This window comes from Falco punctatus (genome assembly GCF_963210335.1).
Source record: "Falco punctatus genome assembly, chromosome: Z".
Classification (NCBI taxonomy): domain Eukaryota; kingdom Metazoa; phylum Chordata; class Aves; order Falconiformes; family Falconidae; genus Falco; species Falco punctatus.
Window position 1 is genome coordinate 61,635,371 of NC_137586.1, and position 16,391 is coordinate 61,651,761.

The 16,391-nt window shown below is 43.7% G+C and overlaps 1 protein-coding gene across 1 annotated transcript; it reads right to left on the reverse strand.

Moving 5' to 3' along the window:
* Positions 1-1,057: 1,057 nt before the first annotated feature.
* STARD4 (StAR related lipid transfer domain containing 4) lies at positions 1,058-12,557 on the reverse strand. The gene is made up of 5 exons (XM_080371246.1): positions 11,803-12,557; positions 9,160-9,209; positions 7,453-7,579; positions 6,242-6,356; positions 1,058-5,701 (listed from the first exon to the last, which is right to left on the reverse strand). The coding sequence occupies exons 1-5, from the start codon at positions 11,905-11,907 to the stop codon at positions 5,475-5,477; spliced, it is 624 nt and encodes a 207-aa protein (XP_080227372.1). The 5' UTR covers positions 11,908-12,557; the 3' UTR covers positions 1,058-5,474.
* Between the last annotated feature and the right edge of the window lie 3,834 nt (positions 12,558-16,391).

Below are 16,391 nucleotides of genomic sequence, written 5' to 3' on the forward strand. Positions count from 1 at the left end.
TTTCACTGTTCTTCTTGCTTCCATACAGATTTTCTGCCTGTAATTGACTACTCTCCGTCGAACTATGCAGCCCAAAGCTGCATGTGGTCCCCGAGAGGAGGTCTTGGCAAGACTGAGGTATTGGAAGCATTTTCTTTCTCTGCTTTGTTTACATATCTGTCATTTAACACCCTCAGTGTTGTTCCCTCCTGCTCGGTTTGTCATGGGTCACAACCACCATAGGTCTGCAGAAGAGCTGCTTGGCCAGTTGGCCACTATCTTGTACTGGTGAAACTTGTTATTCCTGCCACTCACAACTCCTTAGCATTGCAAACTGCTTAAACGCAGAGTGCCTTTACACCCCTTTGAGGGAGATGGTTTTTCAAAATCCCTGAAGGATCTAAGAAAATAAATGCTGATAAGCAATGCAAGACGTTCTGTATGGTAACAGCGCTCCAGAAAAACTGTCTAATTTGGTGGTTCCAAGAATGCTGCTCAATCCCTTCCCAAGCTAAGGCAAGGCATAGGTTCTTACTACAGTTTCATGAAATCATCTTCTTATCTCCATAAAAGTACGGAAAAGGGCAGCAGAAAGGCAAAAGGAGAGAAGAGGGCATGTGTAGGAGCTGGATCTTACGGACTTGAGCTCCCCCTTGAGCTCAAAATTTTTGTGCTTTGGCCTGACCTCAAAAATAGCCCATCAAACGGTGGTGTGGAACCTTGACTTACAGCACATCACACTGGTTTTATAGCAAGCTTGAGACAAGAAAATGGGGCATAAGAAAGAACTTACAAGTTTGCAATGTGACAGTACTCAGAGGGACTATCCATAAGTTAGAATAGCTGGGGAGTTACACAAAACCATCTCGCCTCATAATTAACAAATATCTGCATTTCTGCTGATGCCTGGTGCAATCTGGTTCTTAATAAAGCCCTGTTTTTTTGTAGTTCTGATGTCCTTCTGAACAGTTACACCACCTTATTTCCTTTAACATGTTGTACATACGCAAGTAACTTTTTGTCTAAAATATCCAAGGATGCAGATGCTTTGGGAAATGATTCAACATTTTTACATGCATTGTGAATTCTCAATACTTTTATTTGTTTGACATTTAAAAAAAATAATACATGAAAGGCATCTTCCTCCATTTTTTTTATTATACTTCCACTTCTGCAGGCAAAAGGCATGTAGCAGGTAGAACATGTGCTGGGCATCAAGCTTCCTCAAGTTCTCTTCCACAAATGTTCAGTTTCCATGGTACAGGCTGGGTGGCACAGAGGCAGAACTGAAAGGTGTTTTGCCTCTGTAAAGCATATACACAACTTGATTCTTCATCTTACCTCTGCTTTGCACTAGGAAGCGTTGATTCCTTATAATCCCAGTAGAAGGCGACCAGCCTCCATACAACATCATTTAAAGTGCTATTTATTGGAGCTAACACAATAAAGAAAGAGACAGTAGTATAACTTTGCATCCCTTCAAATGCTGGGAACCCCGACTTGTGAGCCATCAAGCAGGTCTCTGGCACAGCATGCTGTGCAGATCCTACCTGTGGAAGGGTTATCCCATTTTTTGTTATTCAAGCTATTGCAAGTTTTTCTTAAAACATTCATCATTTCATTCATCAAACTACTTATCATTACTACTATGCAGCGGTAAGGATATCCTGAACCTGCTGCACTGTCAGACACAGGGAAGGCCATCCAGGTGCTGTACCTGCTGGTACTGTGTGGCAGCTGCTTGCAGCCTCCTCTGAGTAAGTTCACCCTGCCGCCAGGGAACATGCACAGTGCAGCACAGGCCTGGCCCAGCTCAGGTTAACTGCTGCGTGCATCACTAACTCCCTGGTGTACAACGGTCTTCTGGTGAAGATTACTACACCTGCTGGTCTTGGGAAACTTTCAGCATCTCACCTCTAATGGGCTGTGTTTCTGTACAGATGTTAATGTTTTAATTGTAGCTTTTAAAATAGCCTGATCGGTTGAGACAGGGAGACCATGAAATTCCACAGATGGCTATGCACATCGGGTCTCCATGCTTCATACTGTACGCATAAGAGATGCCGGTTTGTGGGGGCATTCCTCACACTCCAGTGAACAGGCATGCTGTGATTTCTTTCCTCCTTCCTCCCAGCTGTGAGGAGCTCAAAATCCTGTTAGGCATACAGACAAGGAGGGGTCGCATGCTACCCAAATAACAGTTAAGTACTCATGTTTGCAACTGCTCAGATGTACCCCACTGAGTGCTGCCCTGCCATCCCCAGTGAATCCTGGCACTCGAATTCGTAACACCACACACTAGCCGTAATGCTGTCTGATTGGAACCCAAACTGACCGCGGCACTCAGACTGACACCCTGAAGAAGTCAGGGAGCATTACTTAGGGTAGTAATTTACTCTGCAGTGTCATAACCTGCCTCAGAGCTGGGTCTGTGCTAGCAGGCAGGTCAGCAGGCCCAGGTACAGAGCTCAGGAAATGCTTTCTATCAGGCATCCCAGGGCACAGCCAAGCTTGTCCCCAGATGGCTGGAGCAAGGTCAGTTTCTGACTACAGCAATCAATCTTCTAATAACTTCATCTATGCTGCCTGTATCAAAAAAACATTTCTGAGGATCGCTAGGTAGTCATACTCACTTGACACATTGAAAGAGAAATTTTAAAGAAAATCACTTCGGAAGAGACAGTTCTGGATAATGCATTTGGGACACCTTAATCCAGATATGACATCTCTTATTGTGTGGGTCAGCTGTGAAATGCACACAGGTATCTCCCGTCATGCGCTGTTATCACCTATGTTCGTTAGGAAGGTAACCCTAGCATAATCACTCCCTACCCATACTGTAAAAAACTTAGTCACCAGCACAACTCAGTGAGAACTGGGGAAAGGCAGAATGAATGTATTATGAAGTTTATATAGTGATCTAGGACTTAGGATATATTCTTTCCTGGAAAGCATTTAATATTTAGCATAGATTTATTATCATATCTCCCACCTTCATACTCTTTCACCAGGAAATGGGTTTAAACATCACTGTTTTTCCTATTAATTCTAATTAATGTCTGTAATAATTTTCCAGATCCAAAGTGACCTCTGTACCTATTCCTATCCCACTTCACAGAAGGTGACAAGATACATGGCCTACAAGAGTGTACCATACCTCAGAGGTCACAGTTCATTTTCTCAGCAACAGAAGAGCAATGCAACTCTTTGCTCTGAAGTCAAATGCTACAGAACTCTCCTGCCTTTATGCAGGCTTAGTAACAGAAACAGCCTATCTTCACTGAAAGCACAAAAAGCCATGTCACTGAACACTAAATAAAGATAAGTACTCTAGAGCTGTTAGAGCCCTTATAATGGGCATTTGGAACAGGGACCTCTTAATCTTTTCTGCAGTGCCTAGTGTTGTACAAACATCATCCTATAAGTGTCTTGTGCTCCTTTTAATCCGTTTCTCCAGCTCTGAAGTGCCTCTGTATGGATTTAAACTGGGCTTTTTACAGAGCAATGGAATATTCTTCTCTATGTACATCTGTACCACAACCCCTCAATTAGTCAGTCCCAGCAGTTTTAAAAAAAGAAGACATAAATATGCAGATTCACTATACATGTATCTTTATAACTGGGAAGAATAAACAGGGTACACTTCACACAGCTTTCTCTATAATCATGTCAGCATTCATCCCACAGAGCAGTACTGCTAGGGATTTCATACTTGCTTCTGTGCCAGTACTAGAAAAGAGTGGACCCTAGCATTTAGGAAAAAGTGTGTCTGCTGACACCGACTCCTTAGTGTCCTTGGTGATGAAAGATCACCTTGTGAACCCGCATTACTGCTGGGGAAACAAGGAAGGTAGAAAATATGGGAAGAGTAAACAAGGAGTTTAAAGGGAACCACAGAACACACAAAACCCAACAGGGAGTTGACATTTTCTGCCTATGAAGGCACCAAAAGCTGTTGGATGCCACTGCCTTTAACTGTCTTAAACTACTAAATGCCTTAATACAGGAAACATATTGGAAAAGCCCTCACTATATTTGGTGTCATGTTTTTTCTCACTCTTTTCTTGAGCAATAAGTCCTCACTGTTCAGAGTTCAGCTACAGTGGCCAGTGTCAAAAGAGCCAATTATTTTCTTCCTGAGAGTTACCAGTCCTTGGATTGTACGCATGAAACCAGCCCCAAAACATTAGGGCTCCAAGGTGCTTTCCCTATCACACAGCTAAACTTGCCGCCACTAGCACTGGTAATGCATAGGGATAATTACAATCTCACCTGCGAAAATGGTGCATCCCAACATCAAAAGTTTAATGACAGGTTTTAAAGAGAATTCAGGTCCCTAGCTGCACAGACAGTAATCTTTTGAAAGCCCTTGCTATGCATCTGTCAGCATCACTGGGTAGCTAAATGTCCTCAAAAATCTGACCCTCCATCCACCAGTAGAGCTGATCAATTCGGCAGCTTAAGCTTTGGCCTTCAGTCGCTTATGTTTTAAGAATGCTAATTTCATTTATTGCAAAGATCAGTCTAGGGGTATTATAGGTGTGGTGTCGCACCTACACCAATGCCTATACCTGAAGCAAGCTAGTGGTCCTTTCTGTTGCTTTAGTAATTCCAGGATTTTCAGTTAAGGAAGACCAAAAAAATCCAAAACACCAAATCCAAAACCAAACAAAAAAATACCCCCACACACAATTACATGCAAAGTTAAGTACAAAAGTGCAAAGTATCGTAGATGATCCATTGGAGGTTTGGTATTTTGACAACTGTGTGATTAAAAGCACACTAAAAACTATGGAAAGACACCTGATGACTTAAATGAGCTTTGGATCTGCTGTAAGGGCATTTCTTTATCTATGCACTGTTATATACAACAGTTAATTAAATTACAGTTACAACACTGAAGAAATGCCAATAATGAATACTTATTTTTGCTAACAAGAGCGAATAGCTTTCTTATGAGTAGTATCATTTAACAACTTAGCTATGTAATATCCCTATGATAAAACAATTTTTTAAAACAAGTTACAGATGCACCTGCACAACCTAAATAAATCAAAAATTTTCAGTAAATATAAAAATATATATTACAAAATTACATCTTCAATCAGATGCTGCCTGTACAGTGACCTGCACCAGCAAAATCCTGAGCACTCCACTCTCAATACTCGGTGAGAGGTGAGTTCATGCTACATTTTTCAAGCCCAAACACACATCTTGTGTTTTCTAACTAGGAAGCCAGGGGTTTATAGATTCAGACTACTCTTCACACAGCTGCAGAGTGCTGAGCAGGAAACAGAACCTCGCACCATGCATTAGGAATGTATGCTAAGTATCACATCAAAAAGTACTTGGTAAAGTTGGATCCCTCAACATAAAGGTTCAGGTATCATTCAGGAACAATATTAATCACCTCTTAACTCAGTAGCTAACCTATGCTAAGCTAAACAATATAATTTGATTGCAAGAAATGCACGGGCTTTTAAGTCACTGTTTGCCTATGTTTTCAGTGCTTTTTTGAGGTCAGAGTAGAAATTGGCTAGGGTACTAGACATGGCAGTGTCTACTGCAGATTGTGGTAGCATCCCTCGCAGTTCAGTCTGAATATAGCCTGTCAAAAGACTGTGGCTAGGATAGTCCTTAAGAGGGACGCAGAACCAACCGCAAGGGTGATTGAACCCACGGACAAAGTTAGGTCTCACTTCTCCATAGTCTAGGCTTATACCTATTAAGGGGAGAAAAAAAAACAGAAGCAAAAAAGAGGAAATTAATTTGAGACATAAAAAAATAAAGGTACGGTGAATTTAAAATTTACAAGTTTCTGCTTGGGTAATTTAGTTGAAGTGACAGGCACACTTCAAGTTTCTGGGTACTTTCATAGAAGAAAGTTGCTCTTCATCCAAACTCCATGACATGCAGAGCTTGATAAACAGGAATTCCAACATTAAAAAACATTATTCCCATTTACTAGCAAGCTGAGCAAGTTGTTACTCCACATAGTTTGCTGTAAAAGCTGAGTTAGAGCACTCAATTTGTCTCCTGTCCCACAGCTGGCATAAATGAAACTTGGAACACAGGGATGGCTCAAGTAACTTTTGTAATTCTTTAAATCTGTAAAATGTTAAAATCCCTTTGAAATAGTTGTTGGAGACCATCTTCCACCATTTTTGAGTGTTTACCGCAAAACTAAATTTATTTTGTATCAAATCTTAAGCCAAGCAGCTGTCGCAAAGTAAGAATTAAACAGAGGTAAGTGGTGCCTTACCGCACGTTAGAAGCCCATCTTCATAGCTTGTAGTGTAAGAGAAATCAACAAATTCCCTTGGTGCTATGATGTTCCAGAGCTGGCCAGCAGTGGTGTAGCGCATCACACAGCAGTTCTTGTTGAGTGACAGAATAAGGAGGGTAAGACAACAAAGATACCTTAGTATAATGAATATAGGGAAATTTATGCTTCTAGGCAGCTAGTCTTTTCCACAAATGTCGCAGACTCTGTCAGCTACACTGTGAGGGCTGAATGGCTGTGTCATTTTCAGTCTAAATGCTGGAAGTTTGTAAGGACTTGCAGTCTGCACCAGAAAGCTGCAGGGGCAGAGAATATCTGGCACCTTTAAACCATACTGACTAAAACTAGAAAACGGTGTCATACCTGGGAACTGAAAGCCATGTGGCTTTTATGTTGCCTAACCATTACTGAGGAAGTCTGAAAGGACCATGAATAAATCGCGAGAGCCCTCTGTGTATTAAGATGCTGTCATGTACTTTTAATCCAAGTGAAATATAAAACAGAATGTGAACAGTTCCTCAAAAAAAAGGCTTTCTTATAAGACATTGTATAAATTTTAGGGAATAATTAGCAGAAATACCTTGACATATATATCTTCCTTAAGAGCCACAGCAAAAGACATGTTCAAGTCAGATGTCCACAGGGCTTTAAAGTCATAGTGAATGCCCCCAGTAACCAAAAGGCTACCTGTTCTTCTATAATCAACTTCAAACCTACCTTTCTTTAACAAGTCCTGCCCCTCAGTATGAATTACTTCGTCTCCCAGCACACAGTGAAGTCAGCCTTTCAGGAAGAGGGAGAGGCTGGAGCTTCTGTACGTGTGGATTATTAATACCCACAATTTTGGAATGGAAGAAAGCAAGCCATATGAAAAGGCTTTGGCATATAAAATACCACACTGTAACTCTATGTGAATTTAATCAGAGGCTACCAGAGCTCCCAGATCCGAGAAAATTGTGACCAACTAAGTTTCACTCCTTTATTTTTAGAACTTCAAGGTTCAGAATAGGACTGTGCAGCCAGAAAGTCTCATCTGAGGTCACCCACTGCATGTATGTACAGTATCTCATGTTCATGCAGAAAATGGGCATAAAAATGGTAGTATTAGTTGGAACGACTGCTCTGCTGTAACATTAAACTCATGTATGCATCTATACGCCTTTCCCTTAAGAATATAAACCAGTCTTCACCTCTTCAAATGTTTCTATGATGTCCATTGTAGTCATTAAGCTGTCCCAGTCTAGTCTATAAGGTCCAGGGCGAATATGATCCACTATTCTGTTAGTAACATCTTCCACAACTCCTTGAGCTTTGTAGCTAGACAAACAGATGTTTACATTTACAAGTGAGAAATTCTTTATAAATATTCTGTTAATTTGCAACAGCATACTTACTATGATACCTCGGTAGCTGGAGTTATGGTCAGTGAACAACTGTATCACAAAAACAGTACACAAAAAGACCTATGGGTGCATCTGTTCTTCTCTGCAATAAATGTTACTCTGAGAAATTTTGTCCTTATGCTGCAATTAATATTTTGTAAATGGCAAACTCCTTCCTCAGACAAAAATCATCATGTTTAGTTCTCTTACAACTTGTTATTTTGCTCCTCTTGCTGGGCAAGCAAGGGAGTCCAGGAGGGACAAGTAAAGCTAAAAGCAAAAAGAAAGGACAGCAGGACTACAATGGAAAAAAAATATTTCATAAAGTAGAAATAACAGTAGTAAAAGCAATCTAATTAGAACTACGCTTTACTTTGGTGGCATGTAAGAGTACCAAATAATTAATATAGTGTAAGACATTACAGAACATTCTTCTGTTACCAGATATTTTTAGTAGACATTAGAGATTTTATTTACTTGTGTTACAGGTCCTCCAGTTCCTGAAGGGGAAGAATACATCAGGACGATTATTTTCAGAATAATTCTTATTCATTAAGCTGTTCTTATTAATAGTAGGTAACTTAACAGATCAAGTAACAAATTTATCTATTCCCTTGCACAGTTCACCCATATGCACTCTTCATTACCTAGCTGGAGCCAATATTAGCTGTATACTCAGAACAGAGGACCATGTGAACACGCCAGTGGCTTCCAGCTAGGTGTTTGGAAAGTTCTTCAAAAAGTCGTTACTTTCGCCAGGTGTACACACAACCCTGGAGTCTTCATCTGCACATAGCAGCTGCTGCTCTCTTGGCACTGATTCAAGTTACACAAACTTTTGGTGCCAGCGTGCCTGTGGCCCTGCACAGTCAGCAGACTCTTGGTGTCTGGAGTCATCGGTTCTTGCAGACTTAACAGGACTTAAATTCTGCAGACTGCATCAGTCTTTGACATACTTGCAAATGGTACCTTTTCACATGACTTTTCATTTCTTCAGAGTGCTGTTTTCTAGTAACTATTTCTCTGCCTAAACCTACAGATACCAACAGAATCCAGTGACAGAAACTCATGCAGGAAGGACCTATATGTCACACATCTTTCCCATAACTACACGCTTGATATTTTACTAGATTGCAGTTGCATAGTCACTGTAGCAGTTCAAGCATTGACTGCATTGCTGTCCAGTAACACTTTGGACTGCTGAACCTGTACTTGATTCTGTGGTTTGCAGACAATCTTTCTAAAAGGTCTGGGCATATGTCATTGGCCACTTCAGCCAACAGGAGTTCTGTATTACGTTCCACAGTTTTCATTGTTTGTTGCTCTAAACACCATGCAATGCTAAAGCATCGAAGTATAACGCTAAAAAGACATGGTACAGGCAAACTAGATGATCCACTTATCTTCCAGCCAATCTGCGTAGCTGAGGGCTGTAGAATCCACAACCTTAAATTCTAAATTCTAGAAAACACATCTGTGAACCTTAGAATGTATTTGTTCTGCAGACAAACTTACAGATATCCACTGAATTCCTCTGATGGTTTACGCCACACAGTTGCATCTTTCTGAAAGAAAATGCAAGATATGGTGTTCTCACTTAAATACAACTAAAAGATGCCCAGAAAATGCTTCAATTTTTCTGAAGAAAAGCGAATGTCTTTACCATTAACTATGGTTCACCCCAAAGTTCTCATGGACCTGGGCACTTTTGTATACTTTTCTTAAGAAGATGAGCAGATGTTTCAGACATCATTTTACTCGTAATCTTCCATTCTTTCAAAAAAAATCTGTCATACTTTTCCAGTGTCAAATGCTAGAATTCTGCACAGAAATAGGGCTCCGCAGACTAAGCCAGTTCGCTATGAAAACACATAGAATAATGGAACTACATTACTAGGTAAAGCCTTTCAATTAAAAGGCAACTGGAAACCTATTATCTGAACACTATTCATAGACGAAGACCACGGAACTTCTGCTTCAACTTCTGTAACACATGACCAAGCAAATGTGTGCAGAAGATGCTGACAGTGACAGACAGGAAAGCTTAAGTTTCCCTTCTCTCTTAGATGCCTCACTAGAAGTGCTTTGCAAGCAGTAGTCTATTCATTTTAAGGTTAGCCAGAGAAAATAAATAAACCAGTATCTCCTGATTTTTATCTAACCATGGAATAGAACCCATGCACAAAATCTCTGAATTTCAGTGTTAAAGGGAGTACCATATGGCACCTTTTTATTTGGAATCATAAGCACAAAGGACCAAATGTCCTTAAGAACAGTAGCATAAGTACTGCATCCAGAACCATTTAAGATATTTTGTGGCAAAACACGTCTCCCTGGCAGATAGGTAAAGCTCTGAATTTCTTTTACATGGCACAGTACCAAAACACAAGGAAGGCAGGAAGGCAGGAAGTCCAACTAGAAATTTTACAGGGGTAAAATCTGGGCAATAATATGATCTGAAACAGATTCAGGTAACTTCTTGAACTAAAACAATGGTACAGGTATAAGACAGCATTTAGCAAAGCAGCGGTAGTGTAGCTGTTTTGCAAAAGTGAAAGGCTTGGATCCCCTGTTACTCCCTTTCAAGACTGACTTTATTAATTTTGCAAATAATCAAGTTACATTTGGTACAATTGACACTCTCTAAGCAATGTCTGCCTTCAAAGGCAAAAAAAAGAAATACAAAACCCACCCAAACCATTGTAACAAAAAGGCAAAGATAGAAATTTACCATACCAGTTCTACCACATTGCTACACTGGAAGATCATAATATATTTCGACCTCCTGTGCAGGACAGGATAAAAAGTATTCACCCAGCCTAGAACTGATGCACCAGCAAAGTCCATTGAGCTTGATGCAGCAGGACTCAGAAAAGCCAAACAACTCAAAAGAAGGTTTTGGCTGTGGTGGTGCCCTGTCTCCACCACGTCTCCACCACGCCCCATCCACCTCACCCCACTGTGGAAGCCATAACCACTAGTGGGGGTTGTGATGGCTGCATCCAGCTTACTCTGGGGGATGGGTGACAACATGGTAGCCAAGGGCTGTCTGGAATGATGACCCAAATACCGTGCTGATATGCAAATATAACTGTAAGTCAATCATCTTACTTTATAAATGGTGGACAGCCCAGAGCACGTTGAGCTCTCCTGCACAGTGGCAGGTGACACACCAGGTTCTCCCTTTGAGTATGGGCACCTCTCAAGGTTACTACTCAAGGCTGAGAGACTCCTTGCCGCAATGGATTCTTGATAAGTGATTAATAGCATGCTAAACTTTGAAGCCTTAGCTAAGTCACATAAAGGATTGATTGTGCACATCTAACCCTTTAGACATAAACCATCGACCAAGTCTGCAACTAGGAGTGGATCCAGCTGCAGTTAAGACTCCTGTCTGAGAAGAAGTTTAGAAAGCAAGGGGGCTCTTTCTGAACCTCATGACTCAAGAAGAGGGCCTCCCTGAGAGTTTTGTCTGACCCAGTCCTCTGTGCAGTAAATAATCAGGTGTACCTTGCCATTGAATCTTGTTAAACTATTTACCACTTAACTTTGTTATATCAATAAAGTGTATTGTTGCTTCTCTCTTACGAGTGAAGTACATGACTCCATCTGCAATGATGCCAAGCTGCTTGGAGAAAGCAGGAACTGCATCCCCTTTCATGGAAGGAAACATGATAACGTGGGGTCTCTGAAGGCAATGGAAACATGAAGCAGTATGAGAGAAAGACCTGAGAATGATCTCAGTTTTTTAGAGGAAGACATTTGGAAGTTGAAGCAGGATGGGTTTGAGCATTACAGACAGACAAGATTCCAGAGGCCAACAGAGACTACCTGCGGGCTGTGGCTGGTTTGTTGAAAGCACAGATGAGCCCCTTGCCACACTGCTCGTGCAAACAGTATTTCACGTTTTGCTTTAAGAAAAGCCTATAGTCCTGCACAGACAGGATCCTTCCGTGAGACACCTCCCTGAAACGGGTCGGAGGGTCGGCAGGAAACACACCGCCACCCAGACAGGCACTGCCCGGGCAGGGTGGTTCCGCAGGGCCTCTCACATCAGGCTCGCAGGAACGCGCCCGGTGTCCCGCACCCGTGCTGTACGGCACAACAGGCGCTCCCCACCCCCACCCCCCGTGACCCGCGGCCGCCCCGCGCACTCACCGTTTTCTTCGCCAGCCGCCAGGCGCGGTCCGCGATGCCGTGGTACTGCACCAGGGTGTCCCGCAGCCGCGCCGCCAGCGGGGCCGGGCCGGGCAGGCCATCCATCGGCTCCCCTCCGGCGGGAAGGCCCCCGCTACACCGACCGCACACCACAACCGGACGACACACCGCGCACGTCAACAGCGCGGCACGACTCGCTCAAACCCGCGCACCGCGAACGCAGGGAGCGGAAACCACCGCCCCCGCCGGGCCCTCCCCCCCCGGGCCCACACCCCCCGCTCGGGTCGGGTGACAGCGGGCGGCCGCCGGGGTGCGGCGGGGGGCGCAGGACACGAGCCAACGGGCCCCCCCGGCGCCAGGCCACGCCCGGGCCTCCGCGGCCTTTCGGGGCGCGTGACGGTCGCTCGCGCGCGGGCCCCCCGCTGCCGCCACCAGCCCCGGCGCCCCGAGCCCACCTGCGGCCCGTCCCTCCGCCACCCCCGGCGACCGCACTGCCAGCCGGCCCGGCGGCCCAACGGCCGATGCCGGGAGCCAATGAGAGCGCAGCCGGCTTCCCGGCGCAGCCAATGGCAGCGAGATCCGCCGAGGCGGGGGTGGGGCTCGCTGCCTTCTCATATCACGCGGCGTCACCGGCGCGTCGTCGCCAGCCGGAGGAAGGAGCCCGTCCTGCCGTTCGCTGCTCGCGGCGGGGCGCGGCGCCCTGATTGGGTGGAGGGAGTGGAGTGATGGGAGGGGGCGGGGTCAAGCGGCGTGGGGAGCTTCCCGCGCGCGGCCGGTGGCGGGCCGGGCCCAGCGGGGGCTGTGCGGCCGCGGTGCGCCTCGCCTCGCCTCGCCTCGCCTCGCCGGGCAGCGGGACGAGCCCTCGGGGGCCAGCTGCGGTCCCGGTAACACCCGGCTGGCCCCGGTCGCCTGCGGTGGCAGTACGTTACTGCAGCATCGCTGGGCTGTTGAGCGGCAGGCCGAGCCTCGGTCACCCCACTCGTCTCCTCACGTGTGCCTGGTTCCTGTGACTTTGTGTGGTGGTTTGACCCGAAACCGGGACACTAAAGGCTTTTTTGCTGTGGCTTTATAAAGGTTTACACAGGGTTGCAGGTTTCCAGTTGAGCTGCCTCGTGGATGGGCTGAGGCCTGTCCTGCAGCTGGAGATGGGGTGAGCAGGAGCAGTGAGGGGTGCATTCCTTGGGCCACTGCTCCCGCGGTGCTGTTAGCTGTGGCGTTGCTGTTAGCTTTGGCGTGTGAAGGCACAGACTCCAGCTGTGGTGCAACTAGAGACACTGTTGTGCAGAAAAGGTCATATTTATATCTGTGAGCCCGGATACAAATTCCAGCTGTACAGACCACCAGGGTCAGGGCGGAAACCATTCATGCAGTTACATAGCTATATATCATTACAAGTATGTAAACACCTTTTGGCTAGACAACCATGTTTATCTTTCTTACTTTCCTTCACAGTGCCTAATTGTTCTCGTACCTCCTGTCAGATCAGACATTCTCCATCCTCCTCTCCCACAGTTAGCTCTGACTTTTGCCACAGCATCTGAAACTGAAAACAAAGTGTTTGTCCAGCTGTGAAGGGCTCAAGATGGTGTAGAGCACAGCAAATGACATACAGCAGTGAGAAAGCCTGGGATACTCTTGCTTTCAGTCTGCAGTACTTGAAATGTGATTGAAGTGTTTAGGTTTTGCCCTGTAAATCAGCATGCAGTCCAGATTCTTAGGAATAAGGCTAGCACCTGTGGTCAGCTTGTAGCTGAAGCAAACTTCACAGTACATGTAACTTGGTTTCCTGCAGAATCGCACTGTTCACTGGACTTCATCTGATTCAGGCCAACAGAATCATATTGGGCAACACCCACTAAAAAAGACCAAACCCTTTGAAGGACAGAAAAAAGAAATGGGGCAAGAAGCAGGCAGTTAGAGTAGGGGAACAACAGATCTTCTTTGTGTGGTAATAAGTTGTTCATTTTGGCCAATGAACGCTTTGAACATGGTTGTATTCTCAATATATGGCTTTACATGGCTTTTTGAACTGCCTGTAGCTCCTCTTGCCGTTTACAGCTCTCAGTCATTTTTCCTTAAATTAAACTGGGTCTCTAAACAAAGATCATGATTTTGAGGATATCCGAAACAAAAAGTGAAGATGTCTTACATGCAGTCCTTGAAATTTTACAATGCAGATTCCAAAGAGTAGTTTTGAGCTGAAAGCATAGTGACACAGTAAGAATGTATTTCACCTGTTTTCCTTCAGACTCTTGTCATCTTCCTCCAAGGGAAAAAATGTATGTCTGACCAGCCCCTGGCTGCTTTGTCCATTCTTCCCTGCTGTGTTGCTGTCTTGAAGTCCAGTATTGTCTTGCCTTTGAGTTGCTTCGTCTTCCCCATGAGCTTTTACCTATTTAAACCCATCTGTTCACTTTTTTTGGAGGGAAACCTTTTCCTTGAAGGAGGGAATGACAAGTTTTTATTGGAAAATCATGATTTTTTAATAAAATCTTATTTTTAGAAATGTGTCCTGTTTCCATGGGCTGGATGGATTTTAACGGAAGGCTGCCTGGTCTCTTGAGAGCTGCTCTGGCAGCTCATACTGCAAGTTTCTTAAGCCTGTAAGTCTAAGTCATCTGTGAAGCCCCTGGGCACTCTGTGTTCTGATGTTCAATATTCATTTTATGGTTTGGGCCAACTGGGTGCTTTCAGGGCTTGTAAACTAGTTCTTCACTACAGTGAGACAAGTATTTCTAGGCTTCCCTGCTGTGCAGTGCAAAGTCAGTGGAGCACCTGAGATAACTGATGTGCAACTGATGCTGTATACATTTCCTGCATGATGTTCCTTCGCTAGCTACCGCAATACCTACAGTGCTACACAGCTTGAATTTATGCCAATGTGAGGAAAGTGCTATGAGGAGGCAAATACTAAATGTTGCTAACCATGCCATAACTGAGACTTTGCTGCCTCTTCCTCCTCAGTAGCTCCTGAACCACTCCCAAATTACACCAGAGCCATGTCACTGCTGGGTTATGCAGTACTGCTGTGGAAGATCTGTTCTTGTCGTAGAACAACTTACACAAGGAATTTTGATTATCATGATGGGTGGGATCCATGGATATTGTCAAAAGCCCAAAATACCTCTGTCCCCCAACCTGAAAGTAACTTAATAAAATTAAATTTATTATGAAAACTGCTGCATTCACCTCTATGAAGATGAACTGTTCTCTTAGAATGCCTGATATTTCATCCTAGAAAGACTGTTTTATGGAAAAGTGTGAGACTAACTACTGCTGTTTAATTTAAGCCATGCCTCAAAATGGGTTTGATCACTGAAGGCATTCCTCTGTAGAATGCATAACAAATAGTAAGGAGAACAGTTGGGGTGATTTTCAAATACAAGGAACTGTACAGATCTAACCCTAATGTCTTGCAAGTGTGTTAGAGGTAACAAAAAGTGTGCAGTTGACCAAATATACTGAACCAAGTTATGCTGCTGTAGCAAAGAGTGTAGAACCTTTAATATATAATCTGCTTGCTCTTGCATGATGCTCAGCAGACTGGTTCCAATCCAAAACACTGCTGAAGTATTTTACTGGATCAAACCTGAACTCCAGCTGTTGCAAGAAGAACAAATGGCACATGGTTGCCTCATTAAAGTTATTCTGACCAATAGAAGTCTCTTAAATTGAAATGTCTCTAGTGCCCTTTCTGGGTAGGAAGATGATCCTTGAAGTCCCTTCCAATCTGGTATTCTGTGATCCTAAAACTAACAAGCTGCCCTTAATAATGTATTTGATAGTTTCAAACTTAAATACAATCTGAACTTGTGTCACACAGAGAACTCTATAAACAGGTTTTTGAGAAAGCCTGTGCTGTTTAGTAGGCACTTTACATGGCATTTTGTCCTCCCAAGGCTGCTCCTTACCTGTTGAGCTGGCTTGATCATATGGAGATACTATATCTCCCTTTAGAATTAAATTAATAGAGCTTTTCAGGATCAAACCTGAATTTTGGAAATAGAAAGACCATTCCAAGATCAGTGTTACCAGGCTTCCTGTATTCTAACTGCTTTTTACCAGTTAATCAATACCTACAGACAAGTTGAAAAGCTAGGATTTTTTTCCTAATTTTCTGCTTCATTAGGAGCTTTCTGCTTTGTATAAGCATTGACTAAGGCTTGTGTAATTAGAGTCATTGGAGAATTCACATGCAGAAGTGTGGAGGTAATGGGGCCTGGCATCCTTTATTCTTTTGGGCATTTTCATTCCCTTTGATTGATGGGTTGGCAAGAGATATGACACAACTTTCTGAGAAGGAAAATGTAAGTAACAGTATTGCTTGACACTTTTGAGCATTGTCTTGCTGGATTTCCAAACTATTTATTTTCTGGTGAATAGACTACAGTGTATCAATGCAGGGTGATTACCAACGTAGTCCAACATATTTATTCTGAGCCTGAGCCTCTTTTAGTAGTTACGCCATTATGAAAATCAGCTGGAACGTCTGTGCCAATACATGTTCTGTAGTACAACTCTATCTAAAATATCACAAATTAACTTTGGGGTTTTTTTTTCAGATTAGTAAATTCTGTAGGATGTTGAAG

What these genes read in the sequence shown, in the direction of transcription:
- STARD4 (XM_080371246.1), bottom strand. Translation starts at nt 11,907, where the DNA reads ATGGATGGCCTGCCCGGCCCGGCCCCGCTGGCGGCGCGGCTGCGGGAC. An exon ending in GAGGAATTCAGTGGATATCT is followed by an intron (nt 7,580 to 9,159) that starts GTAAGTTTGTCT and finishes CTGTTTGTCTAG; the next exon opens with CTACAAAGCTCAAGGAGTTG. An exon ending in AGATGGGCTTCTAACGTGCG is followed by an intron (nt 5,702 to 6,241) that starts GTAAGGCACCAC and finishes TCCCCTTAATAG; the next exon opens with GTATAAGCCTAGACTATGGA.